Raw genomic sequence first — 22,679 nt, forward strand, 5'->3', positions numbered from 1 at the left:
CAAGGCAGCATGATTTGGGTTTGACAGTCGATTCCGATCTCGATGCTTGCTTGAGAAGAGAGTCATGAGCATCAAAGCTTGCCTTTTTTTCCCAACTTTGGACCCACTCAGGGTGGGAAGTTCCAAGCTGTTTTCGTTTCATCGACCAGATCATGTCTCTCCTGGTAGATGGTGCTTGCGAGTGGACGGAAAACAGCGGCAGTCAAGGTCGATTTTGACCTATATGTCGTGACCATGGACAGTCGCTTTGAGGTCATTGCGATTTCTAGGTCAGGAGAACTTGAGGTCCGCATATGCTTTCTCCTCAGTAATCAGTCATATGTGGTTTCGAGAGTCAAGTCAGGCATGGTCCTGGGTTATAACCGAAAGCCGTAGGATAAGCGGTGGTCGTCAAGGAGGCCTCAGAGCACATGCTGGAGTCTTGCGTGTGGGTTATGCCCAGGTGGAAATATAGACGGTCTTTTGCAAAGCTTATCCGTCAGAATAATTTGCCAGAACTGTCATTGCGGTCGTGCTGATGCCCAAGACTCAGGGACGACGACCTTGGTGGCAGGGAATACATTGCGAAGTGCCAAGCATCGTTTCTGCAATGTACTCGTATGCTTGTCTAAGTCGGGTCATTTGGCGTTCCTATTGCTCTACCGCTCGTATGAAGAGCAGCATCAATGGCTTGCGCTGGCTGCATGATTGGAGCCTTGGGGAGGTCAATTTACTGGTATTCTAGGGGGCTGATTGGCCGATCGGCATGAGCGTAACCTGTCGACGACAGGTATGGACTGATTTTCCCTTACGGTGCATTAGTAAAATTGCGCTCCCGTGCAAGTCGAGTATTGATGGTGGGGGCTGGGATGACAGGACGTCGAATCCGAAAGAGACAAAAGACATGACTTGAGGTCAATGAAGTGGCTTCTGTTGTGGCCGCATATAGCGCACAGACAAAGCCGCAGCCAGATTGCATAAAAAGGCAAAGTCAAAGAGCCTGGAGTGCGAGAGAAGAACGGGGACGCAGGCACTCGTACTCGAATCGAAGATAGGCGGTGGTAGTTATGGATCCCTCCTGCCCCATTGACATGGAAAGCACAATTCGAAGCAGTTGAGATGGCTGTGGGACCTGATGAACAAATCATTTAGCGCAAGTGCATGGTTAGTGCTGTAGATACAACCGATCTGCGATGCGTATCGCTTCCACTTACAGTTATTCACGAACTTCGAGTCTCGAGACTACATTTGGAATTATGCCCGTAGTTGTGGTCCCGCAGACCTTGATAGCGAGAGAGCTATCGCGAGGGTGTGAGGGAGTGCTTCGGTGCTAACTTGTCTGATGCTAGAAAGACGACAGATTTATGGTCAAGCGCGAAAGAGTTTGGCAAGATGAGGCCGGTTCTGAATCTTCTGATGTCAAAGTCAGAAAGTCTCAGTTGCTTTGACCCATCCGATGTCCAGAACTCTGGCATCATCACGAGCCGTATGACAGCTGCAGTGTTACCTCGAAACGTGAGCCTAGGGCCCAGCGGACACGGACCTCGGCCCATGCCACCACCATGGACAACGTGTTGAGGAGGTTCCAAGAGTATGGCGCACCAGGAGGATGGTACACTAGCGAAATCCTGGAGCTTGTTGTTGCTTGCTTTAGCATGGCTTTGCATTTAGAAATCATACCACCAAAGACAGACCACGCAAAGCAAAACGCTTTTGGGCTACACGGTACAGAGTATGCTCCTAGGATGATAGAACAAAACACTACGATGTCGACTTCCCGGCACGAAGCGCGTGATGTGATTCAGATCGAAGAGAGACAGGAAGATGATCATTTTGGCATTTTGCTGCTGACCTCCTGCAGCGACAGGGTTGACTGCGCAGGCATATGACTGGTACCATTCGAGTTGTAGGGGCTTTGGGGACACGGGACAAGTTGGTAAGCTTGCAGAAATCGGACTTCACCTACCCACACCTCAAGCCGAGTGACAGGAGACTATATCACTCCGCTTTAGGCATGGAACCGCCGGAAGGTGGAATGCTCCTATCTCGGTTGACTTTATGCTGGTTGGTGATTTCCAGAAGCATGCTGTCAGTGTCACTGAGTAAGGTACCGATCCTGGTCTGCCATGAACAAGTATTTCAGGTTGTGTTGCTGAAGTCCGAAAGCACCAGGCAGCTCTTAGAAGGTCTAGGAGAGGTGCGCTCTAATGATGAGTATGTCTTGCCTTTCCATGGGGCGCGATTGCGTCTTTCGAGCACCTCTTCTTCGACATGAATATTCGACGCGACATGGTCAATGTAGTCGCAAGGTACTTGGTTCTCGTAGAGATGAAGTCGATCCAAACTCAAAGGCACCACTCTAGAGACAATTAGGGTAGCAGGCTCAACATGCATAATTGGTGGGATATAGCAGCAGCCTGGGGAAGGAGACTAAGAACTACCAACGATGAGTAGTGTCAACCCTGGCCTACACAACCTCGTGGAGCTCCAAACAGGAAAGCCACATGCCGTCTCACTGCTAGCTTGGATGCACCATCATGCTATACTGTGATAGTAAGTTACCTTGCGCAGATTCGGTACGCGTATGCATACCAGGGGACCATCCCAAGGAGGTGATTGTTTCTCATCAAAATCACCATAGAAGGAGACTCGTCCGAATTGCTGACCAAGGTTTCTGCTCTCCTGCCATGGTAGGCAATTGTGGGAGGGCCATGTGGGATTATCACCCATCGGCTATGGAATTATCACAAAAGAAAAGTATGGTCATAGAGTGGATTGGGGTCAACCAGGCGAAATCACCCGAGAAGAGCACAAAGCGTATCGAGGAGAGGGGGATGAACGAAGGTCGGGTCATACGTAACCTCCAGGCAAACCCCTGAATGATGAAGCATGCTCCTGTGTAGGTGGTACCAGGGACTGTGTAGATACAAAGTGGGATGTATCCGATGGATGGGTTGTTGATGATGTCTCTTGATGGTGTTTGCAGCCCGCAGAATCTGGTGATCACCTTCTGGTTTGTTGCTTGTCTCCGAGTCTCCAACGTCGCTCGTCGTAACTCGTGAAAGAGAGTTTCTTATGCCAAGATTTGCACCAAGGTAAAACAGGTTTAGCTTTTTGCTGCATGCTGCATCCAGTTGCAGGCATTATTGCAGTAGCTGCTCCCTGTAATTCATGCCTGCGAGTTTCTCACTAGCGGCCAGTTTTCTGCCAGAACGAAACTCCCCGGAAGAAGTGAACGTGGATTGAATGGAACTCGAATCGAATCCCAGACACAGCCGATAAGTTAGTCACCCGGTTGGCATTATTCATTGACCATCAGATTGTACTAAGTTACGGTCTACGGAACTCTTTGTCGGCGGACGATCAATTGCGCCTCTTCCTCCGCTCCTCGTCCTCGCTTCCAACACGATCTTCAAAGGCCAGTCTCCAACCCGGAGACGGAGGGTCAAAGAACCACTGGGTCAGTGGCTCCAATTGCTTCAGCAAGATTAATCTCCCTTTCGCTACCTCATTTCTCTCCACTCGAAACCACATCATCGACCCATTTCTCGAGACCCTCTTTTCAACTGTCCAAAGAGAAGCTCACAAGATCCACTCGACCGTCCTAGGGAGTTGACCACGAAATCTTCCAGCCTCCGAACCTCCATCCACTCCTCTATTCTCCCACGAGCCACCAGGGCACCCGGGCCAAGTCAGAGGTCAGAGAAACAAACCCACCTGCAAAAACATCCCTGCTCGTCAACCAGCCATCGCCATTCATTTGTTCCTCCTCCCAGTGGCGAATCAGATCTCGTGCCAAAACCTTCCATTTCCGCCCTCGGTGCATGATTCACTGCAACTCACACACTTTTTTGCCCGTCAGAAGCGCAGGATCAACTGCAGGATTGCACATCTCGCTTCTCGCTTGTGGTTCTATCTTATCTTACCCACCTCTCGAACTTGGGACGGATCATTCACGAGTAATATCCAACCCCCAAACTGATTTGCGCGCCGGCCTCCCCTAGACCACCTGCCAACGATAATCTCTCGCAACTCGCCTCCGACCCGACACCCTACGACCTCATCTCCCCCGCCACACATTACACCTGGTGCGCAGTCAGCAACTTTCAAGTCACGCGTGCGCAATACGTGATTGACAAAAGAGACGGGCGGGTTAATTGAAACAAGATAATCGTACCCCCGAAAGTCTCTTACCGAGCCTTTGGGCCTGTGGTGGGCGTGGGTCTCCTGTGATCAAAACACACAGACCCCCCTGTTAGCTGCCGCCCTCTAGCACCTGCTCCAGAGACTGCGCTATCACTCTTTCACCATCGCTCCACCTTAGAACCTCCAAAGTCTCTTTCCTTCTCCGACTTCGAATCATCTGCCGTTGGACTAGGCTGCCACTGGCTGTCCACTCGGTCACGGTGGAGTCAAATCCAAACAGTCAAAGGCACACCTTCAACCCAGGAGGGTTCAAGGAAACCCTTTTCTCCATCGGCACGTCGCCCTCTATTGGGCAGGAGAACGTGTGCAAGAGGAAGGCCTGCTTCTGCGTGCCACCTGGTTCCACTCCTGCCAAGCAAGTCACCTTTCTGCATCACTGATCGTACTCTCTGAGAACGGAGGTAGCATCCCAGTCAAGTCTGGTGTCCGCTCCAGGGGGCGCAAAGGAAAACTTCCCTGTCACATTGACCTGAATTATCCGGCTGCATAATAACAATTTGGCTCACAAAATCAAACGCGAACCAGGGCGTGGAAAAAGAGACGGTACCACTCGACTGCTACGTAGAACTTGGGGAGCGACTGGGGGCGAGGGACACACCTATCACCCACCGCCAGGCTCGAAGCTTGTTCTGGCTTGCCTTGCCGTCTTCCTCTTTTCTTTATTAGTGCCCGGGTCTCTCGCGCCATCTCGAGAAGAGTAACGGTTACCCTTTGGTCCAGAGTCCGAGCTTGCAGCTAGTTCAGCAGAGAAACAGTGCTAAACCCTCAATTTTCGAACTACCTTTGGCCCCGTCGCTTGGACCGATTGCGGCCCTGCTCGAGATCAACCGTCCCATTTTCGTCAACCTGCACCACTGACCGATCTGGTGCCCTCGTGCAGACCAGCGCTTGTCCCGACACAGTCTCACTCGATACAATCCCACTCCACCCTTGCCGACATTAGCCTACCTGGCGACGCTGGGTCTCTCGCCTGAGCGTGTCTTCGAAATAAAGAATACGCCGGTCCTCGATCTAAGCGTTGCTTCACGCATCGTCGCCTGCTGGCCGAGCTTCGCGCCCTAGACATTTTACCTTTTGCGCGACTGCTGTCATACACTGCCTTTCAAACTCGGGTTCTACGCCTGTGCCACCAGAGTCCCTACCAACCACTGCCTGGGTACTTGACGACGTCGACCCATTACGTGGGCAGCAGTGAAGAACGGTTTTGATGGACCGAGGTGTACCAGAATACGCGCAGTCAGGTTAGCAGCTTCACCGGCACCATAACATTCACCGTGGTCGAGCAAGTTCTGAGAATACTTGTTGTTACTAGATCACTCGTCTGTCGCGACATACAGCACGCAAGACCCGCGTTCTGCGCCCATTTCCAACACCACCACCCCGCAGTCGGATTACGGCCTGACACCGTCGTCGGCACGCTCGTCAGGGTTTCCAGCAGACCACTTGCGATACAGCCAGTACTCCCACGCGCCGCCGCATTCAGGCGCTGTAGGAACCATGGCACAGCCAACAAGTCCGTCATCATCCCTACCAGATGGAGCACCTAATGGCAATCCAACTGCAAACTCGCATCATGTGAGGTCTAACTCGGACGTTCCTATAGATCCCTCGATTTCGCAAGCTAGCCCGACTTATCCTCCATATTCACCCTACCCTCAAGGCCAAGACATGCAACACGCCTACCAGCAGCAGCCCCAGCACCCTCCCTACATGCAGCGACCACCACATGAGCAATGGGGTGGCTATCCGCCGCAACACCAAATGCCTGCCCCCTACCCGCATCCCGGTCCCGGAGTCCAAGGCCCGCCTCAAGCCTCGGCCCAACGTACTGGTCAGGTATGTACTTTGACATCTTTGCTCTTTCGATTCCGAGCTGATCATATGTCGTCGCGTTCAGGTCTACTCCTTTGTCCCAATCCCTGGTGCCCAGCAGCACAAGCGGCCGCGCCGACGATACGAAGAAATCGAGCGAATGTACAAATGTGGCTGGAATGGTTGTGAAAAAGCATATGGGACACTGAATCACTTGAATGCACATGTTACAATGCAGTCGCATGGAACAAAAAGAACACCAGAAGGTAAGTTTTGTCCTTGTTCTTGTACAACGTCGCGCGCACATGATTGTTCTGCCCGTTTGTGGTTGGCTCCTATTAGGCTTCTACACCTGTAGTGACTAAGTACAACCCAACACTTGCGCGTTTTCACCGTGTACGGGACACTATCTGACCGTACTGCAGAGTTCAAGGAGATTCGAAAGGAGTGGAAAGCTCGCAAGAAGGAGGATGACAATGCCCGAAAAGCAGAAGAAGAACGACAACGACAAGCGGCGCAAGCTAATCAAGTTGACGGGCCACCAGGAGAAGCGCATCAAGTACCACCACAAGGCTACCAGCAGAACGGCGCCCGACCCTCGCTTCCACCTATCGGCTATCAGGCGGCAGAAGGACATGCTCAGGGACAATACGGACAGCCTCAAGGTGCCATGGTCTACCCGCAAGGCAATGGTCAGATGGGCAGTTATGCCAACTACCCCAACTCACCTTATGCGCAACAAGGGCAGGTCTACGCCCAGCGACAGTACTAGCCGTGGTGGAATAGACGTCATGACTTGTAGCGCGACAGTGGCCCAGCTAGGGTCGTGCGTTGTTTGGATGCATTTGTGCGGTGCAACATGATTAACAGATACCCTAGGTGGGAGTGGAGGAGATAATGGGGAGCACAACGGCAAGTCTCAAAAAAGAAATCCGGGTCATGCTGCTGGGAGTTTGTTGCCAGGATCGCCTGGCTGGTGGTTGGCTGTGCATATTTTCCACGAGTTGTTTTTCATTCACTGGCTTTTCATTCTTACGGCTGGACGCAGCAACGAACGGTCTGAGCGACACAAGTTTTCGAAGGTGATGAACGTTACGATTGAGCCGCTGTCAAGAGTGCCTATTTGAACGGGTACAGGAGACTACGAGAGTTCCAGAGGACAACAGAGAAGGATCGGAGAGGAGCCTATGAATTGGGGAAGCTATTGGGCCGCAACCTGGCTCGATTGTCATATGAGACATGGGAAGCGTTTCAGTCCAACTTTTGTACATTCATCTTCACACAATCGGGCAGGATGTCGGGTCGGAGTGAAAGCTTCGACGTGATTCAGGCTATTTTAGAATATCCGAGGCCGACCTTACCTTGACTGCTAGAGAATGAGAGGCAAGTCAAGTGATCCAAATGCGGATGTCCGCTTTTTTCCTTAGCACCAGAGTCAATTTATTTGTTATCCAAGAAATGAGGTTGACGTCATGCAGTTAAGGTTGAACCAGGGCACAAGACGGTTGATTTTGGCGTGTGACAGACTGTCCTACCGGATGGCAGAGAACAAAAACCTGGGGGATGGATGCATGGGAATTGAATTTAGCACGGTTACACAAGACTATGGGAACTAATATGGTGCCCGGGGAGTTGGTTGACTTTGAGATCCCCTAGTCTATGATTCGGGGGGCAAAAGCTGATGCAAGAAAGACGCCGGTGTGAAGAGAGTTGCACGGAAGTCTGGGGGAGCGAGCAGTGTGGGTGGGTGGTGTCTTTTTGCCATCGACCGGCGCCAAAGCTAAGCATCGTCCAGGCTTTAAAACTAGAGACTTTTAGGCCTTGCTAACGAATCCTTGGGGGGCGCCTGATAGGTAACCACCTCAAACCTAACTTAGGGTCAAAAAATGTCCGTAGTCTGCTGTCCCAGCGCAGGGCCGCGCCGAAGACCCAACAGAGATGAACCAACAAAGGTTGACGGGCCTGTCACACTTGTCGACGCACAACCAATGCTTCTTTTTAGTCTGTACCGACGGTCTGGATCTCAATGTCACTGGTCTCTAGTCAAGGAGTCATTGAATTTTCCCATCTCGACATCCCTACAACTTCCTGCAAAGGCTCCAGCAACCTATTTCATCTTGGACGGTAGGGCTTAGCATCAACACGAGCGTGTATCTAACCTCAAAGAGTCTAATGACTGATGCTCCCCTCCGTCTCAGTCAGCATTTATTCAGATTGCTGTGCTGGCGTCTTGACAATGTCTGACTAACAACCATAGGGGTCCATTTTGGCAGAAAGGCCTTGCAGTCGACCGACCGCCTTGTTGTATATACTCTTTACCCAGAAGGATGCTTCTATTCATTTGCAATGACTTGATATATGCCTCTGCAAGAACAGGCTCAATATCGCCACCACCAAAACCCGACCGCTTGCTGCCGGATGACTCGGAAAGCCCATTGCACTTGCTACTGGACTATGTAATGGCTTTACATGCCCACTCTCTAACGACACGATTCAGAGAGTGCGCAACATGTGAATCAGATCGATGCATCCATTGAAAGGCTGTTCACTGACTACCGGGATCCGGTTCCCGATTTCCGAACTACCGTACTTCGGATCCTTCCCGCCATATGATACAGAAAGTTTGGTGCCAGCAACGCCCCTTTTGAGAGAAGCATACATGTGTGGATCTGTTCTTGTCAACCGTATGTGGCAGCGTAGGTACCTGTGGCCAAATTGTGTCTCAACCCTCGGAGCATATGGAACGGCTTGGTGGGATAGCATTGTCACCCAACTGCCTTCTGACTTCATGTCAATTGGACTAGACTAGCATTGATCTCTACGTGCGTCTCATTGATGACCCTCTCGCTCTTCCGATGCTCTATCTTCAGAGACTTTCAGTCGTACAATACCTAGTCTTGATACACGACGATACCACAGTCGTTACAGCTGCAGTGGGAAAATAAGCCTCACGTGCATGTATTGGCCGTAATTTGCCGTACTAACTTACCAGCCTCGGCCTACCTACCAAGTTAGAAAATTCTGTGTCCGCCGGCGAAAGGCAAGTGCAGTTGAGATGGTCTGAGACTGTCTGCCATCTCGATTGAATGACCTTCTGCATTTACACCTGGCGATGTTTACATGTGATGCCTGTTTGCTTAGAGCATTCCGCTCCTTGGCCATAGATGCACGACGTTCTCATTCGACCGCAGTCGCTCTCAAACCTGCCGCCGTTTTCCGTCGCAACCATGCCACCCTCCACGGCATTGCCAAAGGCCATCACCGGCGTCTTCTGTGGAAAGCGCTTGCAAAGAAGAAGCAAATCAGACCACCTACGATGAAGTACTCGGAGGCAATGACAAAAGCGGATCAGAAAGACGTCGAGGCACGAGAAAACAACCGCCTGATTCTCATGAACGATGCAGGCAAGAAGGCATGGGACAAAGCCTCAAAGCTGGAGATGCAGTTCTTGACAGATCCGCTCAAATTGGCACAGTCGGTAGCCGACAAACTGCGGGCTTCCCAATTCGACGCCGCTTACGCTCTGGTCCTCACCAGTGAAAAGGGTGTCAACGGGGCTCAAATCGATAATACCGTCAGTTGGAATCATCTTATAGACTGGCTGATGAGCCAAGGATTCCCAACGAGGGCTTGGAAAATCTTCAATGAGGTATGCGTGCCCTGACGGTTACTTAAAGATTGGTACTAATAAGATGTGCAACAGATGAAGAAACGAGGTCACAAGCCTGACGCCCATACTTACACTATCATGTTGCGTGGCTATCGAGACAACGTGAAGAAACCAGAATCGGTACAGCAAGCTGTCGCTGTGTACAACTCGATCAAAGCTGCGAATTCGGCTGTCACTCCAACAATAATACACACAAACGCTGTGCTAAGTGTTTGCGCAAGAGCCCATGATCTCGAGACTATGTGGTCGATTGCTGGAAACTTGCCAGAACGTGGAGCTGGTGCACCCGATCACAAAACTTTCACAACCATATTACAGGCGATCAATGTCGAGGCTCGATCTCGAGCAGTGGATCTGGCGTCCCTAGACCCAAACTATGATCCTCAGCCAATCTTTGAAGGAGCCGTGCGGGATGGCCGGAGGTTGTGGGCCGACATCCATCACCGGTGGAAGAGAGGCCTACTTCAAATGGACGAAGCACTAGTTTGTGCCATGGGCAGGCTGCTACTGCTGTCCGCGGAACCGAGGTCGCATGAGGATGTTCTAAACCTGGCTCAGCAATATATGAACATACCAAGGTTGACCAAAGCGGGCAAAGAGGGGCACTCAGACACGGAAGAGCTATGGAGCAGCCCCGAAAACACCTCTGAAGAGTCGGCGGAAGACTATGTTTCTTCGCAAATGTATGTCCCTGCCCAGCTGGGACTTTCAACCAAAGTCACTACTACGGACGGCTCCGTCTACGCTAGGCCAGGACAGAATACTGTCTCGATGCTCCTCGAGGTTACCAAGTCTTCGCGACTGCTCGCCGCTGGAAAACATTATTGGCAGCTGTTAACTTCTCCCGAAGGCCCCTTTCAAGTTGTTCCAGACTCGGAGAACATCACCAACTATCTGCGCCTCTTGCGTGCCTCGCGGGCAAGCCAGGCGGTTTTGGACGTTCTGCTGCAGCCTCGACCTGATCATATTCAGAGGAGATTGATGACGCGCGGCACTTTCATCATAGCTATGAGTACTTGCGTTCGCGACAAGAAGAATCGAAATGTCTTTGATATCGCCAATCGGATATTCAACCTGATGCAGGAAAACGTGGGCAGCATGAGCAGTACGACTGGACGACAGCTCAAATTTTCACCAAAGGTTCTCGTCAAGTATCTGGAGCTGGCCTTAGATACGACCAAAGGTTTCGGTGGGGAGGCCTTGAAAAAGACCAGGGATGGAGACCTTGATTTTGAGCGTGACATGGAGAAAAACAACACTTTCCGAGCATTGGAAAAGCTGCGCCCTGAAGTGGGCAACGCTAAACAGCTACTGAAGCTCCATGTGACCGAACTTGACCACCAAGCTGAGGTGAAGGCTCGCACACGCACGGTCCAGAAGCTGCTGGATAAGAGGAAGATCACGCCCTATGTTGTTGATGAGAGCATGGAAGATTTGGTGGGATTCTTACGAGCGATGATCGGTGCATATGACAAGATCGTGCGAGTCAATGAAGTATTAGAGGACGACGGCATGGGCCCGCTGGATAAAGAGATTCTGACTGAGTGCTGGACACAAAAGCGCAACCTGACGACCTTTTTGAGCAAAGTTGAGAATGTTGTGAAATCACCACAGTCTCGGCAACTACCAAAGGAGGAGGAAGACGAACAATCAGACAGGCAGTCTGAAGATCAGCCTGCCGATAGTCTCGACCTCACGACACTGGGCCAGAGATCCAAGATCTTGAGCGAGATCGACCGAGTTCGTGAGGAGAAAGGCAAGGCTGTGGAAGAGCGTGGCCTGTCAAGGATCCAAAAGCGTGAGCTTGCAAAGGAGGAGCGCATCAGAGCACAATTCCCAGTCAGTGTTCTTAGGACGAAGAGGGTGGCAGGCCACGGAGACCAGAAGAGGCTTCGATTTGCGCCTGTCGAGGAAATTACCAAGGATGCGTTTCCTGCTACTCGCACCCAATCTAGGAAGCCGTTGGGGAAGCCGAGTCGAAAGACATCCCACTTCGAACCGAGGTCCAAGCAGTCTAGGAGCGACCGCGCATACGATGGATGGGGCGGAGAATTCGAGGCGTTGGCACGTGAACAAGGTCGAAGTCCTCAAGCGGGCTTTGTCGAACTCGGTCGTTGATTGATATTGAGTGTAAGATATAGCAGGTGTTTCGCGTGCATAGCGATGGAGTTGGAAAAAGGGATGCACCTATTGAGCGATCAAGAGTGGGATGCTAATGGCATCAAGGGAGACATCATATATATTGATGAGAAGAACTTATTCCCCTCGTCTCCTCTACTCTAGCTCCATCGCTCTGTGGCAGGATGAGAACCTACTGAACCTCATTAAGGTATCAGACTGGTCAAGTACTGTCTATGGCAATCTTTACCATATTCTTTCCTCCACGATTCACTGTCCTCTTGGATAGACCTGGATGGACTTTGAACGATATACTTGTCAGGAGTGGCCGGGGCAATAGTGATGTCAACATAATCGCTAAGAACATGCCCGAAGTAGTGCAGAATGCGGAGTACAGATTAGCGTAAATGGTTGTCCGAGAAGGGTCGTCGATGATCTCCGCGCGATCTGAAGACGGCGCTGGATTGCTAACAAGCATTACGATTTCGTAGGTCCAGGGTCTGGGCTGGACAAGTGGGGGACTCAGGGTATCGTGCCTTGGCCAGCTGGAAAAATTCCATTCTACCGGGTTAGTCAGTCTGGTTGTTGACGTTGTAGACACCATGGGTGCATAAGCTGGCAAAGAAGGTTCCCCGTCAGTGAATGCCGGGTAAAAGGACAAAATCCTATCCTGCGGCGGGCTTGATGGTTGACGGGGAACTGCTAGCAGTGCTAGCCCGATGGCGCTGTATGGAGTATGTGCGCGCCAAAGTCTATCTATCGACGGAGTTGCCCGTCTCTGGGCCGCATGGACATGACGGCGGTCGTGTTGGCCGGTCATGATATAAGAGACGGCCGTCAGTCTTTGAGGTCTTGCTTATTGGGTCTTGCTGTGTGAATAGATCTGCTCTCTGCCCGAACGAGAGGACCTTACCACTGCCTTTTTCGTTTCAGGTCCAAATCATCAACAAAACGCAAAAGAAAGAACGAGATGGGCGTCACGATTCCCGCCCGCAAAGCCGAGGCCGTCCTGGTCAAGGCGGGCCAGAGCATCAAAATCACAAACACCCACGGCAAACAGGTCGTCGACTTTTGGGCGTTCAACCCGTCGGACCCCAATGATTTTTTGTCCATGGTGCACACGAGGACGGTGCTTGTCAAGATCTCGTTGTCCAAGGGCGACAAATTGTACAGCACTCGCCGGAAGCCCGTTTTGACTTTGGTCGAGGACACTACGCCGGGAGTGCACGACATTATTTGGTCGGCGTGCGACGCTGAGCGGTACCGCATGCAGGGATATCAGGGACATCACGACAATTGCTCGGAGAACCTGCATGGTGCGTTGGCCAAGGGGTTTCCCGACTTCAAGATCGCGCAGGACTGGACTCCGGACCCGTTCAATATCTTTATGAATGTCGCGATCGATCATCGAGGTGGACTCGATATTCGTCCTCCCCTGAGTGAGAAGGGAGATTATGTTGTCCTCAAGGCTGAGACGGATCTAATTGTCGCGATGAGTTGTTGTCCGCAGGATTTGGCGCCGGTGAATGGTGGCGGCGGGCCGACAGATTGCGAGTACGAAGTTCTTGGGGACGGTGCCAGTGAGGTGCCGCGGTCTCTGACCAAGACGAAGCCTCGTGTCAAGGTTGCTTTCTCGTTCGATTTTGACGCTGTGAGTCATTGGCTTGGGACGGGTTGTCATGCCGATAACAACATGGCGGACTACTCGAGTGGTATCTTTGCCGGGAGAGTCGGTGCGGTCAGACTGGTCAATTTGCTCAAGAAGCTCGACATTGCGGACAAAGTCACCTGGTTTATTCCGGGGCATACGGTCGAGACATTTCCTGAGAGCGTCAAGCTTGTGGCCGATTCGGGTGCTGAGGTCGGATTACATGGGTATTCTCACGAAGGTATCTACCAGATGACTCCCGAACAAGAGGCCGATGTGCTGCAGAAGTGTATCGACGTCGCGACCAAGTTGTGCGGGAAGAAGCCAAGGGGTTATCGGGCGCCGATGTACACCATCCGCGAGACGACCGTCAAGTTGTTGAGGCAGCACGAGTTTTTGTATGATTCGAGCTTGATGCACCATGACAGCCAGGTCTATTGGACGCCGAACGACCCCCCGATCAAGACGATTGATTTCGGTAAGGACGCGTCGAGCTGGTTGCACCCCACGGAACTGGCTGCGGAGCATAAGGCGTATCCGGCCGAGGGGGTGCACCCGCTTGTCGAGATCCCTTGTGGGTGGTATAATGAGGATATGATGCCGCTGCAGTACCTGCCTCATTTGGCGCAGAGTCATGGGTATGTTGGGACACGCACCATTGAGCAGATGTGGAAGGATAAGTTTATGTGGTTGTGGGAGAATAGTACAGTGGATGGAAGGGATGAGTTCATCTTCCCGATCTTGATGCATCCGGATACATCTGGTATGGCTCATATTATGGGCATGGCGGAACGGGTCATGACTTGGTTGAAGAGCTGGGGTGATAAGGTTGAGTTCTGTAAGCATGAGGATATTGCGAGGGCGTGGCTTGCGGAGCAGAAGGAGAAGAAGTAAGTGTCTGAGAGGTAGTCATTGTGGTTGAGGGTTATCCCAAGAAAAGGCGGCGGGCAAGACTTGAAGTGCTGAGCGTGTTGAAATAATCTGAGGAAGTTGTCTCAATAGTACTGGACACCTCACACCGTCTTTCACATCGTATCACAATAGCAGGGAACTGCAAACCCTCCGCGCCAGTCATGTCCGCCTGATCCCCAATCGGGGCAGTTTACCCTATCCGCCCTGATACATGGTAGTACCTAGGTATGTGAGGTTACCCCGCCCATGTTGCTACGCCTCCAATCCCCAATGCTCCAAGGTCGAATGGCCAGAAAGGATGTGATAAGGCACAACACCTTCGTAGACCGAAACTCGACATCTGCTCCTTGTGCCGAAGCAACATTGTTGGCCTTAGGATGAGTGATGATATCGATCACACACTACGTCTAGCGACGTTCCTTTCGCAACTGAAATATGAAGACCTCCAACCCGAGGTAATCAACCATGCCAAACTCTCGATATTGAATAGCCTGGGTTGTGGTATTGGTTCGTCACTGGCTCGTCCAGCTCTCAAAGTATCTTCTGCAGTTCTACGACCTGATGAATCCTGTCTCGATGCGGCAATCATCGGCCAAAGTCGACGGGCACGGCTCGAAGACGCTGTCCTCATCAATGGTGTCGCCCTTACAACCGCAGACTACGATGATACACACCTAAAGACGGTCGTGCACCCGAGTGGCACGCCTCTAGCCGCGTTACTTTCCTGGGCCGAAGTCCACCACCTCCCTGGGAAAGACTTCATCCTTGCTTTTATTTGTGGAGTGGAAGCACAATGCGCGGTCGCCAACGCTATCTCTCCCGGTCACTATCGAGACGGTTGGTGAGTTTCGCTCTGCGAGGGCGCCGTGTCGTCGAGTACTGTGAGCTCTAACGCACGCGCAGGCATATCACCGGTACGACAGGCGGTTTTGGTGCTGCTGCAGCCATTGCCAAAGCTCTAGGTCTCAATCCGCACAAGTTTGCGGCAGCTCTAGGACATGCAGCGAGCATGGCTGGAGGTATCAGGGCCATGTTCGGTACGGACACCAAGACACTGCATATGGGCAGGGCAGCACAGAACGGTCTTCTTGCGGCAAAGCTAGCTGAGAGCGAGTTCGACAGTTGTCCCCGAGCTATTGAGTCTTGGATGAAGCTCGTGTCCGATACTGTGAGCGATGCAGATCTCTCGGCGTTGGCTACTGGCGGCCCGTTCGAAATACTCGAAAACACTTTCAAGCCGTATCCCTGTGGGATTGTCATACATCCTCTGATCGATGGCTGTCTAAGAGAACTTGAGTTTCTTCGAGATCGTGACTTGATTGATTCGCTTGAGGAGAAAATGGACGTCGTTGAAGTTGTTGTAAACCCGCAATGTGTTCGATTGTGCTCGGTTCGTCAACCCCGGTCAGCACTGGAGACAATATTCTCGTTGTATCACGGGTGCGCTGTCGCGTTGGTGTATGGACGAGCTGGCCCAGCAGAGTTCTCTGACGCAGCTTCCAATGACTCGATTATCAGGTCGATCAGAGACAAGATTCAAGTTACGACAGACCAATCGGTCGCGGATGATGCGGCCAGATTAAAGTTCAGATACTCGCCCAAAAGTGTGTCGGCTATGGGTACGGTGTTGGAGGACGAGGTCCGTATCGACCACGCAACTGGATCCCTGGCAAACCCAATGGATGCACAACAAGTCGAGAATAAGTTCTCGGACCAGTCAAAAGCCATTATCGGCAGAAAAAAAACTTCTGATATCATCCAGCTTTGCAGAAGTCTTGAGACTGTCGCGGATATGGGCGTACTGGGAGCACTCTTGGCACCATAGATATCACCATATTGCAAGGACATTGGTATGAATGTTGACGAGCTGGGGTGATTAGGCTTGAGTTTTGTAAGCATGAGGATCTTGCAAGGGCGTGGCTCTGAGCCGGAGGAGAGGAAGTGAAGGAGTGATGGATGTCGCATATGGGTTGAAGCAGACTTTTATGTAGGACGTATCGATATGAGTTGGTCATATGGTCTTCGGATTGTCGATGTCGAAGAGGAATCGGACTTGTCAACTTCGGATTGCGCCCTGTAGTGGTCCTGCTCTGCTACATGATGAAAACCTGGCCAGGGCCTCCCAGCAGGCTGGTCCAGCGAGTGGTAGACTGCGCCTCCCAAATCCGATCCAACTGATGCATGGCCTTCAACGTATTCTCGCATCTTGTCGTCCGATACATGGCCTGCATCTTCTGGGAGAAATACCTTCGGTGGGGAATCGTGGAGCTTTCGGCCCCAGCCACGAAGTACGGCCAAAGGAGCAAGTGGTGGCCGACGACATGCTCGTAGTCGGCGACTTTCTCGGCGAGCTGCTTGAAGTCTTCGACGAGCTGGACCGTGTCGCACAGCGGAGGGTCGGTACTCGCTCGGAGGACGTAGAGGCGGCACGCCTGCGTCATGATGTCGAACAACAGGGACATCAAGACACTATGCTCCGGATGAAGTGACTGACAGTATCGAAGAAATTCCAGACTCTTCTCCAGCTGGACGTGGACGAAATTGGAGCCTTCGGCTTCGTTGAAGAGACTTTCGGCAATGAGTTGGACTCTAAGAGATGTTAGCATTCACTTTTGCCTGCGATGCAATTCCTGCGATGGCTTTCTTCGAGCACCATCCTGGATTGACTGACCTGAGTGTTTGAATCTCGACAAACTGTCCCAAGCGAGAGGATGAGAACTGCAAGTTGGCTCCGGCGCTACGAATCAAACCCCTCATTATGCCGTATATTTGTGTGAACTTGTCTCCTCCCGATATCATCTCGCAAACAAGCAGGAGAAGTAGGGTGGTCATACTGATGTCATCTTTGTAGGGAACCATTGTCTGTGATCGGAGACGAAGCCCGCAGAGGACGCTATTGTAGGTGTTGGGGTTGGGTAAGACGTATCTCGCCAGCTTGGAGGCCAGATGTTCGGTCGCGGCGACGACGACGGCCTTTTGAACCAGCGGGTCGTATTCCGCCAGCGGGAGAATGAGGTCTCGATACCCATTGAAACCGCGGTCGATGACTGCCATGATGGGAGCGATATTGATTGCAACTATAGCATGGACAGTCAGCCATATGTCAGCGCACATTTCTGGACTTTGTCCCCATTGTGAGGGGTTGGAGTGAAGACGGATGGAGGGAAGGAAGCTAAAAGAGGGAGATCAGATCAGACATACAATATGTGTACAATGATCGCGTGGCCGCGTCCAGATGGTCTGGCATCGGCTGGGTTAGGACGAGGGCCGCATCGTCGTGGCTAATCTCTTCAACATCATTGTGGCCTTCGTCGATAGAGAGATTAGCATCCGAGACTAATGCTGTTCTTCCCTGGCTATCCAACAGTGAGGACAAGGTGCATGGGGAAAGATTGCTGCTGTCGCTTTTCACAAGTGGCAAGACCTCCTGCTCATCAGGGATCGCTCTAAGACCGGGGGCAGGCCTTGACCTAGATGATGCTCTAGAATCAACCGTCGGGCTTCTGAAGAGATGTCATATTATGTCAGCCTCTGCACATTGATAGGAGTGAAAAAGCTGGTTCCATGTCGGAGGGTGATTCATACTTTGGCCTGGATGTAGTGGGCAATTTCTGGCCCACCAGTCTTCCCCTCGATGCAAGGCCATCATTGAAACGATATCTGGTGCCGAGCCCGCTGCATGCAAGGCCCCTTTGCAGGCATTTTTGGCACTCGGGCGTTCCTCGATCACAATCAATGCGACGTCGAGAGCATTCAAAGCAGCCTATGGCACCAACCTCATTCTCAGATATGGACCCAAGAGTAAACAAGCTGCTCAATGAGACCTACCTTTCACTTTCCTTCTCGTTGTCAGTTTGGATTGCGCTCGGGGTTTCTCACGAATTGCATCGGTGTTGCAGTTGTGGTTTGACATGGCCAGTTCAACCACTTTCCGCCGGTGGAGGTCATGACATAAAATGAGCTTCACGGGAGTATGCCAATGTAAGGCGGCATGATTATTGCGGTGGTATGACCAGATCGAATCGTCACTGGCATTGAGAGAATGAGAGTCTCGCCACGGAAAGAACCAACATTGCGGCGAAGATTAGATAGGAGGGTCGAGACGTTCCTGATTCAGCCTCAGGCGCGTCAATTGCGTTGGGCCGTGTCTCCTTCGGCTTGCCTATCCGAGTCAAGCGCAGTTTGCATTCATCAAACGCCCTGTGGCAGCCTGGCAGGGCTCCCTAGGCCTCCCTAGGCCTCCCTAGCCCTGCAGAAGGACATCTCCGGGCTCGGCAGAAACTCTACATCGGTGATCAATCGTCGATCATTATTGTTGACGACATGACGGCCCTTCTCAAGCAATTTTGTCCCAGGAAAGGTCGGAATAATAACGGATCAGGGAAACAAGAACTGTGATCCTCTGCACTGTGCCGAAGGTCGAGAAAATTGCTATTGCTGTCTAAAATCATTGCTGTCGTCAAAGTATGTTCATCGCTAACCGCATCATCTAACCCAAAACCGCTTTGATCACTTTCTCGAGCCTTTCGACGATGAGGCTGACGTCGTCGGATGTGATGTTGTACGCGGGAGCAAGAACAATTACATCACCCTGCTTGCCATCTATGGTCCCGCTGCCAGGGAGCAAGGAGATTCCATATTCGGTCTGCATGCCAATCTGGTGCATTTTGCCCGTCGTTTGCTCGCTCGGGGCAAGGGGCTCTTTTGTTGCCTTGTCCTTGACAAGTTCGACCTATACAGATTGAACGGCAAAGGTAAGTATTAAGAGGTTGAGGATGGGGCAGGAAGAAGAGGACCAAAAGACTTACACCCCAGAAGAGACCACGACCACGAATGTCACCAACGTTCTTGTGGTCACCCAGACGCTGCTGGAGAAGTTTCTCTAGCTGCTCTCCCCTCTCCCGGACGTTTTGGAGCAGATTTTCCTCTCGGATGATGCGTTGTACCTCGTTCGAGGCGGCACACGCGATGGGATGACCCTGGTAAGTCTGACTGTGGACGAAGCTTCCTGTGCCGTGGGTGACAACGTCGACCACCTTCTCGCCGACCAGCAAAGCTCCGATCGGGGCATAGCCTGCGCCTAAACCCTTGGCAACAGTTTGCAGGTCAGGAACCACACCCTCTTGTTCCCAGGCGTGGAGCGTGCCCGTTCGACCCATTCCCGACATGACTTCGTCAAGGACGTACAAGGCACCGTGTCGTTCGCACACTTCTTTCATGGCTTTGTGGTAGCCCGGCACGGGAGGTACACAGCCCAGAGTCTATTCCAATCCATGGTCAGTACTCGGTCCCAGGAGAGGTCAACTCTTTGAGTTCAGAATGATAGGTACTTACCATGCCGGCGGTGGTCTCAGCCACAAAGGCACACACCGTGTCAGGACCCAATTCTTGGAATGTGTCCTCGAGTTCTTGCGCCAGTCTCGCAACGTAGGCCTGCTCACTTTCACCGGTTTTCATCCCTCTGTAAGGGTAGCACGGCGAGACATGCGAGACGTTTTGGGCCAGGATGGACTCGTAGACCGCGCGGCGTCCGGGGTGGAATCCCACGGACAAAGACCCCAACGTGTTGCCGTGGTAAGACTGTTTGCGGGCGATGAATTTGGTCCTCTGCGTCTGTGGTTGAGCAAGTTCCGTGAAATATTGACGAGCCATCTTCAAAGCAGCTTCAACTGCTTCAGTGCCTGTTGTCCATATCGTCAGAAGAGATGATGAAGAAGGCAGACGTATATCTTACCTGAACTGACAATAAAGACCTTGGACATCTTGCCCCCAGTTGAGGCCGTGAGTTCGGTAGCCAGCTGCTCGGCGGCTTCGGTGGTGAAGAAAGGCGAGTAGATGTAAGCCACCTTGTCCAGCTGTTCCACGATAGCCTTTCGCACTCGTTTGTCATTGTGCCCGATGCACGTCACCGCAGCGCCACAGGTGGCATCGAAGATCTCGGCTCCGTCGCTCGTGTAGAGGAAACTGCCCTGGCTCCTGACCACGGTAGCGGGTTTTCTTGCGAGCTTTGTGTGCAGAACGGAAGATACGTTCGGCACTGGGGCTACTGTTGTGGTCGTTTCTGCCACTTCATCCTTGTCACTGGTGTCGTCTTTGATCTCGGTCACGGCGACATTGTCTGACAGGGAAGACAAAGTCTTGTCGAATGTCTTCGGGTTGAGCCTAGGAGCATCGCTGCTATATCCGAGACTCGCCATAATTTGATGGTATGGTAGGAAAAGGTCTAGAGAACGAAGTTGTCAAAATGTAGTCTCGAAATTGAAAGACCTACACTTTCGATCCGAATATTGTTCCATCGACCATTTCTTATACCCGTACTAGACTCCTGCTCTCTTATCTTTGCCCACAGGCTTTATCGCTCAAAAGGGTAACTAGAAGGAGACGACTAGACCACGTCGTCTGTAAGTTGTGGATCCGCGGGCCGAGCTGGACAATGACATCCGATCGAACCGTTGTCGGAGATGTCCAAAGCCTTATCAACGAGGGTTCCTGACATTGATCACATCCAGGCTTTCCACAAAAACAACATGTCACTTCCTCGAAGTTCGTCAGGATTTTGGATTGGAGGCATCGAAAAGGAATGATGGGCGCAGACAGAGCATATTCATCACATCCTTCCATTCTCCTTGGCAGAGCCTTTCTCGTTCACCAGCACACAAAGTTTGTCAAAGAGATATTCTTCACCCGCCGAAAAACGAAGTGCTAACAGCGCGATTTGAACGAGCAAAAACTCCACCCTTAAGAGGGAGAAACTCTCAAGGATTTTTTTTGGACGGATCTTCTGCTATCAACTGTTCCCAACACTCATCGTCTTATTCCATGCCACCCCTGAGGGCTGCTTGAAGACAGATACTGGAAGGGCGGCTTGTTCAAGACAGAAGGCCCGTAACGCACTCATCTTCCAGCACGGTCATTCGATTTTAAACCTTTACAGGTCCTGGAAGGGAGATTGTTGAGCAGTTTTTCACGGATTTCATATATTAATCCGCAGAATGACAGTACCTAATAGGTAAGCGGTGGTGATGGTGGTGACGGGAGGGTGTGGTATATCGTGGTCACAGATGAATAACAATCGTTTAATGAAGCCGTGTTGAAACTCACTGCTGAATACTTTGCACCATCGCAGGCATTCCCTAAACCGAGGTAGGATAAGAATGAATTCTGGTTACCTACTCAGAAAGGTTCATCAAACAGTACGTGCGCGTCGACGTCCTTCAGGGTTTGCTCGTCGAGCAGGCTGAAAAGCACCTGATCTCGTTCCTTGGCTTTCATCCAGGTTGCATCGTGAGCCAGCGCGATGTGAAAGCCGTGTTGCTGCTTCAGCTCCCGGATCTTGCGCATTGTCTCTTTCGCTTGATCGAGGTCTTCGTGTACGCAGAATCTGCTCCCGTCCGGCCTAATCAATTCCGCAATCTCGTGCTTTCCCTCGACCAGTGCCCTGCATGCCCGGTTAGTCATAGCCTTTTTGATGGGGAAAATGATCTCTGCTTACATGGTGTGACTGCAGTCCGAGCCTAGGAGAACCCAGTGGCCGTCTTCGAGTCTAGCTGCGGCACACAGATTTCCCACCATATGCCCGGGGCCTTGGATAACCCAAAGACTCCCGTTGCCAAAGAAGTCCATGGCCTTGTCAAATGGACCAAATCTTACCCAAGGTCCCTGAAGTTCCTCCCATTTCTCCTTGGAGATTTTACGGTCAAAGATGCGCGGGTCGAACTTGTGCCCAATCTTTGGGTCAGTATTGTATGGCTCGAGTTTCCCCATACATTCATCCGCGGTGCCGGGGCCAAAATAGCCCATGGCATTCGGGAATGTTTTAGCAATGGGGCGACAGTGGTCAAAATGCGCATGGCTTTCCCATGTTCAGCTTTGTGGGCATAGAGGAAGACATGATGCTGTCCACGTACCTGAAGATAACTGTGTTCACATCCGTAGGTTGTGTGCCGTGAGCCTGCAGTTGTTCGCCTAGACTCTTACCAGGGCCGAGGACTCCCAAAGTGTCAATTAACTTTCCAATCGACGGGATATAGTCCGCCTTGTCCTAACAGGCATGATCGTAAGGTCGATTGAAGACATCCACTCTGCAACGGACTGACGTACACTCGACTGACCAACATCCCATAGCACATGACGATGGCTCTGCGGCTCATAGATAAGGAACGCCCAATTATACAATCTAAAGGCTTCGCCCTCCCCAACATCTTTGTGAAATATTTTGGTCCGGGCATTTCCACTGCCGCCGTTGAGGAGGCGTAACCTGACGAACGCTTCGGTGGGTGGCAGGGACATGGCTACCACCGTTGCAGAGCTGTTTTAGAAGAAATAAGACGAGAT

At 51.8% G+C, this 22,679-nt stretch overlaps 7 protein-coding genes across 7 annotated transcripts; 5 read left to right on the forward strand and 2 right to left on the reverse strand.

Moving 5' to 3' along the window:
- The first annotated feature begins 1,955 nt into the window (after positions 1 to 1,955).
- On the forward strand, positions 1,956 to 2,850 carry EDD37DRAFT_621945 (uncharacterized protein). Its single transcript, XM_062816025.1, has 2 exons — positions 1,956 to 2,524; positions 2,572 to 2,850. The coding sequence occupies exon 1, from the start codon at positions 1,994 to 1,996 to the stop codon at positions 2,252 to 2,254; it is 261 nt and encodes an 86-aa protein (XP_062673187.1). The 5' UTR covers positions 1,956 to 1,993; the 3' UTR covers positions 2,255 to 2,524; positions 2,572 to 2,850.
- A 2,282-nt stretch (positions 2,851 to 5,132) lies between these two features.
- EDD37DRAFT_257788 (uncharacterized protein) lies at positions 5,133 to 6,938 on the forward strand. The gene is made up of 4 exons (XM_062810769.1): positions 5,133 to 5,426; positions 5,498 to 6,021; positions 6,083 to 6,263; positions 6,423 to 6,938. Exons 1-4 carry the CDS (start codon positions 5,393 to 5,395, stop codon positions 6,767 to 6,769), a joined length of 1,086 nt encoding a protein of 361 aa, XP_062673188.1. The 5' UTR covers positions 5,133 to 5,392; the 3' UTR covers positions 6,770 to 6,938.
- Positions 6,939 to 9,109: 2,171 nt separating this feature from the next.
- EDD37DRAFT_606123 (uncharacterized protein) lies at positions 9,110 to 11,785 on the forward strand (the record flags this gene model as incomplete). Its single annotated transcript, XM_062814860.1, has 2 exons — positions 9,110 to 9,646; positions 9,701 to 11,785. 2 exons carry the CDS (start codon positions 9,110 to 9,112, stop codon positions 11,783 to 11,785), a joined length of 2,622 nt encoding a protein of 873 aa, XP_062673189.1.
- Positions 11,786 to 12,551: 766 nt separating this feature from the next.
- EDD37DRAFT_257884 (uncharacterized protein) lies at positions 12,552 to 14,616 on the forward strand. Its single transcript, XM_062810770.1, has one exon. The coding sequence runs from the start codon at positions 12,756 to 12,758 to the stop codon at positions 14,325 to 14,327; it is 1,572 nt and encodes a 523-aa protein (XP_062673190.1). The 5' UTR covers positions 12,552 to 12,755; the 3' UTR covers positions 14,328 to 14,616.
- On the forward strand, positions 14,526 to 16,265 carry EDD37DRAFT_257926 (uncharacterized protein). Its single transcript, XM_062810771.1, has 2 exons — positions 14,526 to 15,186; positions 15,249 to 16,265. Exons 1-2 carry the CDS (start codon positions 14,723 to 14,725, stop codon positions 16,168 to 16,170), a joined length of 1,386 nt encoding a protein of 461 aa, XP_062673191.1. The 5' UTR covers positions 14,526 to 14,722; the 3' UTR covers positions 16,171 to 16,265.
- A 173-nt stretch (positions 16,266 to 16,438) lies between these two features.
- On the reverse strand, positions 16,439 to 20,542 carry EDD37DRAFT_656285 (putative aminotransferase; the record flags this gene model as incomplete). Its single annotated transcript, XM_062818818.1, has 10 exons — positions 16,439 to 16,934; positions 17,017 to 17,422; positions 17,547 to 17,701; positions 17,931 to 18,155; positions 18,257 to 18,306; positions 18,413 to 18,507; positions 18,840 to 19,077; positions 19,154 to 19,606; positions 19,680 to 20,026; positions 20,080 to 20,542. 10 exons carry the CDS (start codon positions 20,540 to 20,542, stop codon positions 16,439 to 16,441), a joined length of 2,928 nt encoding a protein of 975 aa, XP_062673192.1.
- A 918-nt stretch (positions 20,543 to 21,460) lies between these two features.
- EDD37DRAFT_663015 (beta-lactamase-like protein) lies at positions 21,461 to 22,634 on the reverse strand (the record flags this gene model as incomplete). The annotated part of the gene is made up of 4 exons (XM_062819180.1): positions 21,461 to 21,783; positions 21,838 to 22,197; positions 22,253 to 22,386; positions 22,446 to 22,634. The coding sequence occupies 4 exons, from the start codon at positions 22,632 to 22,634 to the stop codon at positions 21,519 to 21,521; spliced, it is 948 nt and encodes a 315-aa protein (XP_062673193.1). The 3' UTR covers positions 21,461 to 21,518.
- Between the last annotated feature and the right edge of the window lie 45 nt (positions 22,635 to 22,679).

This window comes from Exophiala viscosa (assembly GCF_022695815.1).
Source record: "Exophiala viscosa unplaced genomic scaffold EDD37scaffold_2, whole genome shotgun sequence".
NCBI classification, from domain to species: domain Eukaryota; kingdom Fungi; phylum Ascomycota; class Eurotiomycetes; order Chaetothyriales; family Herpotrichiellaceae; genus Exophiala; species Exophiala viscosa.

Coding starts and splice junctions, on each gene's coding strand:
- EDD37DRAFT_257788 (XM_062810769.1), top strand. CDS start 5,393: ATGGACCGAGGTGTACCAGAATACGCGCAGTCAG. Junction 6,022..6,082: donor CGGCCCAACGTACTGGTCAG/GTATGTACTTTG, acceptor CGTCGCGTTCAG/GTCTACTCCTTTGTCCCAAT. Junction 6,264..6,422: donor AACAAAAAGAACACCAGAAG/GTAAGTTTTGTC, acceptor ACCGTACTGCAG/AGTTCAAGGAGATTCGAAAG.
- EDD37DRAFT_257884 (XM_062810770.1), top strand. CDS start 12,756: ATGGGCGTCACGATTCCCGCCCGCAAAGCCGAGGCCGTCCTGGTCAAG.
- EDD37DRAFT_257926 (XM_062810771.1), top strand. CDS start 14,723: ATGAGTGATGATATCGATCACACACTACGTCTAGCGACGTTCCTTTCG. Junction 15,187..15,248: donor GGTCACTATCGAGACGGTTG/GTGAGTTTCGCT, acceptor ACGCACGCGCAG/GCATATCACCGGTACGACAG.
- EDD37DRAFT_621945 (XM_062816025.1), top strand. CDS start 1,994: ATGGAACCGCCGGAAGGTGGAATGCTCCTATCTCGGTTGACTTTATGC.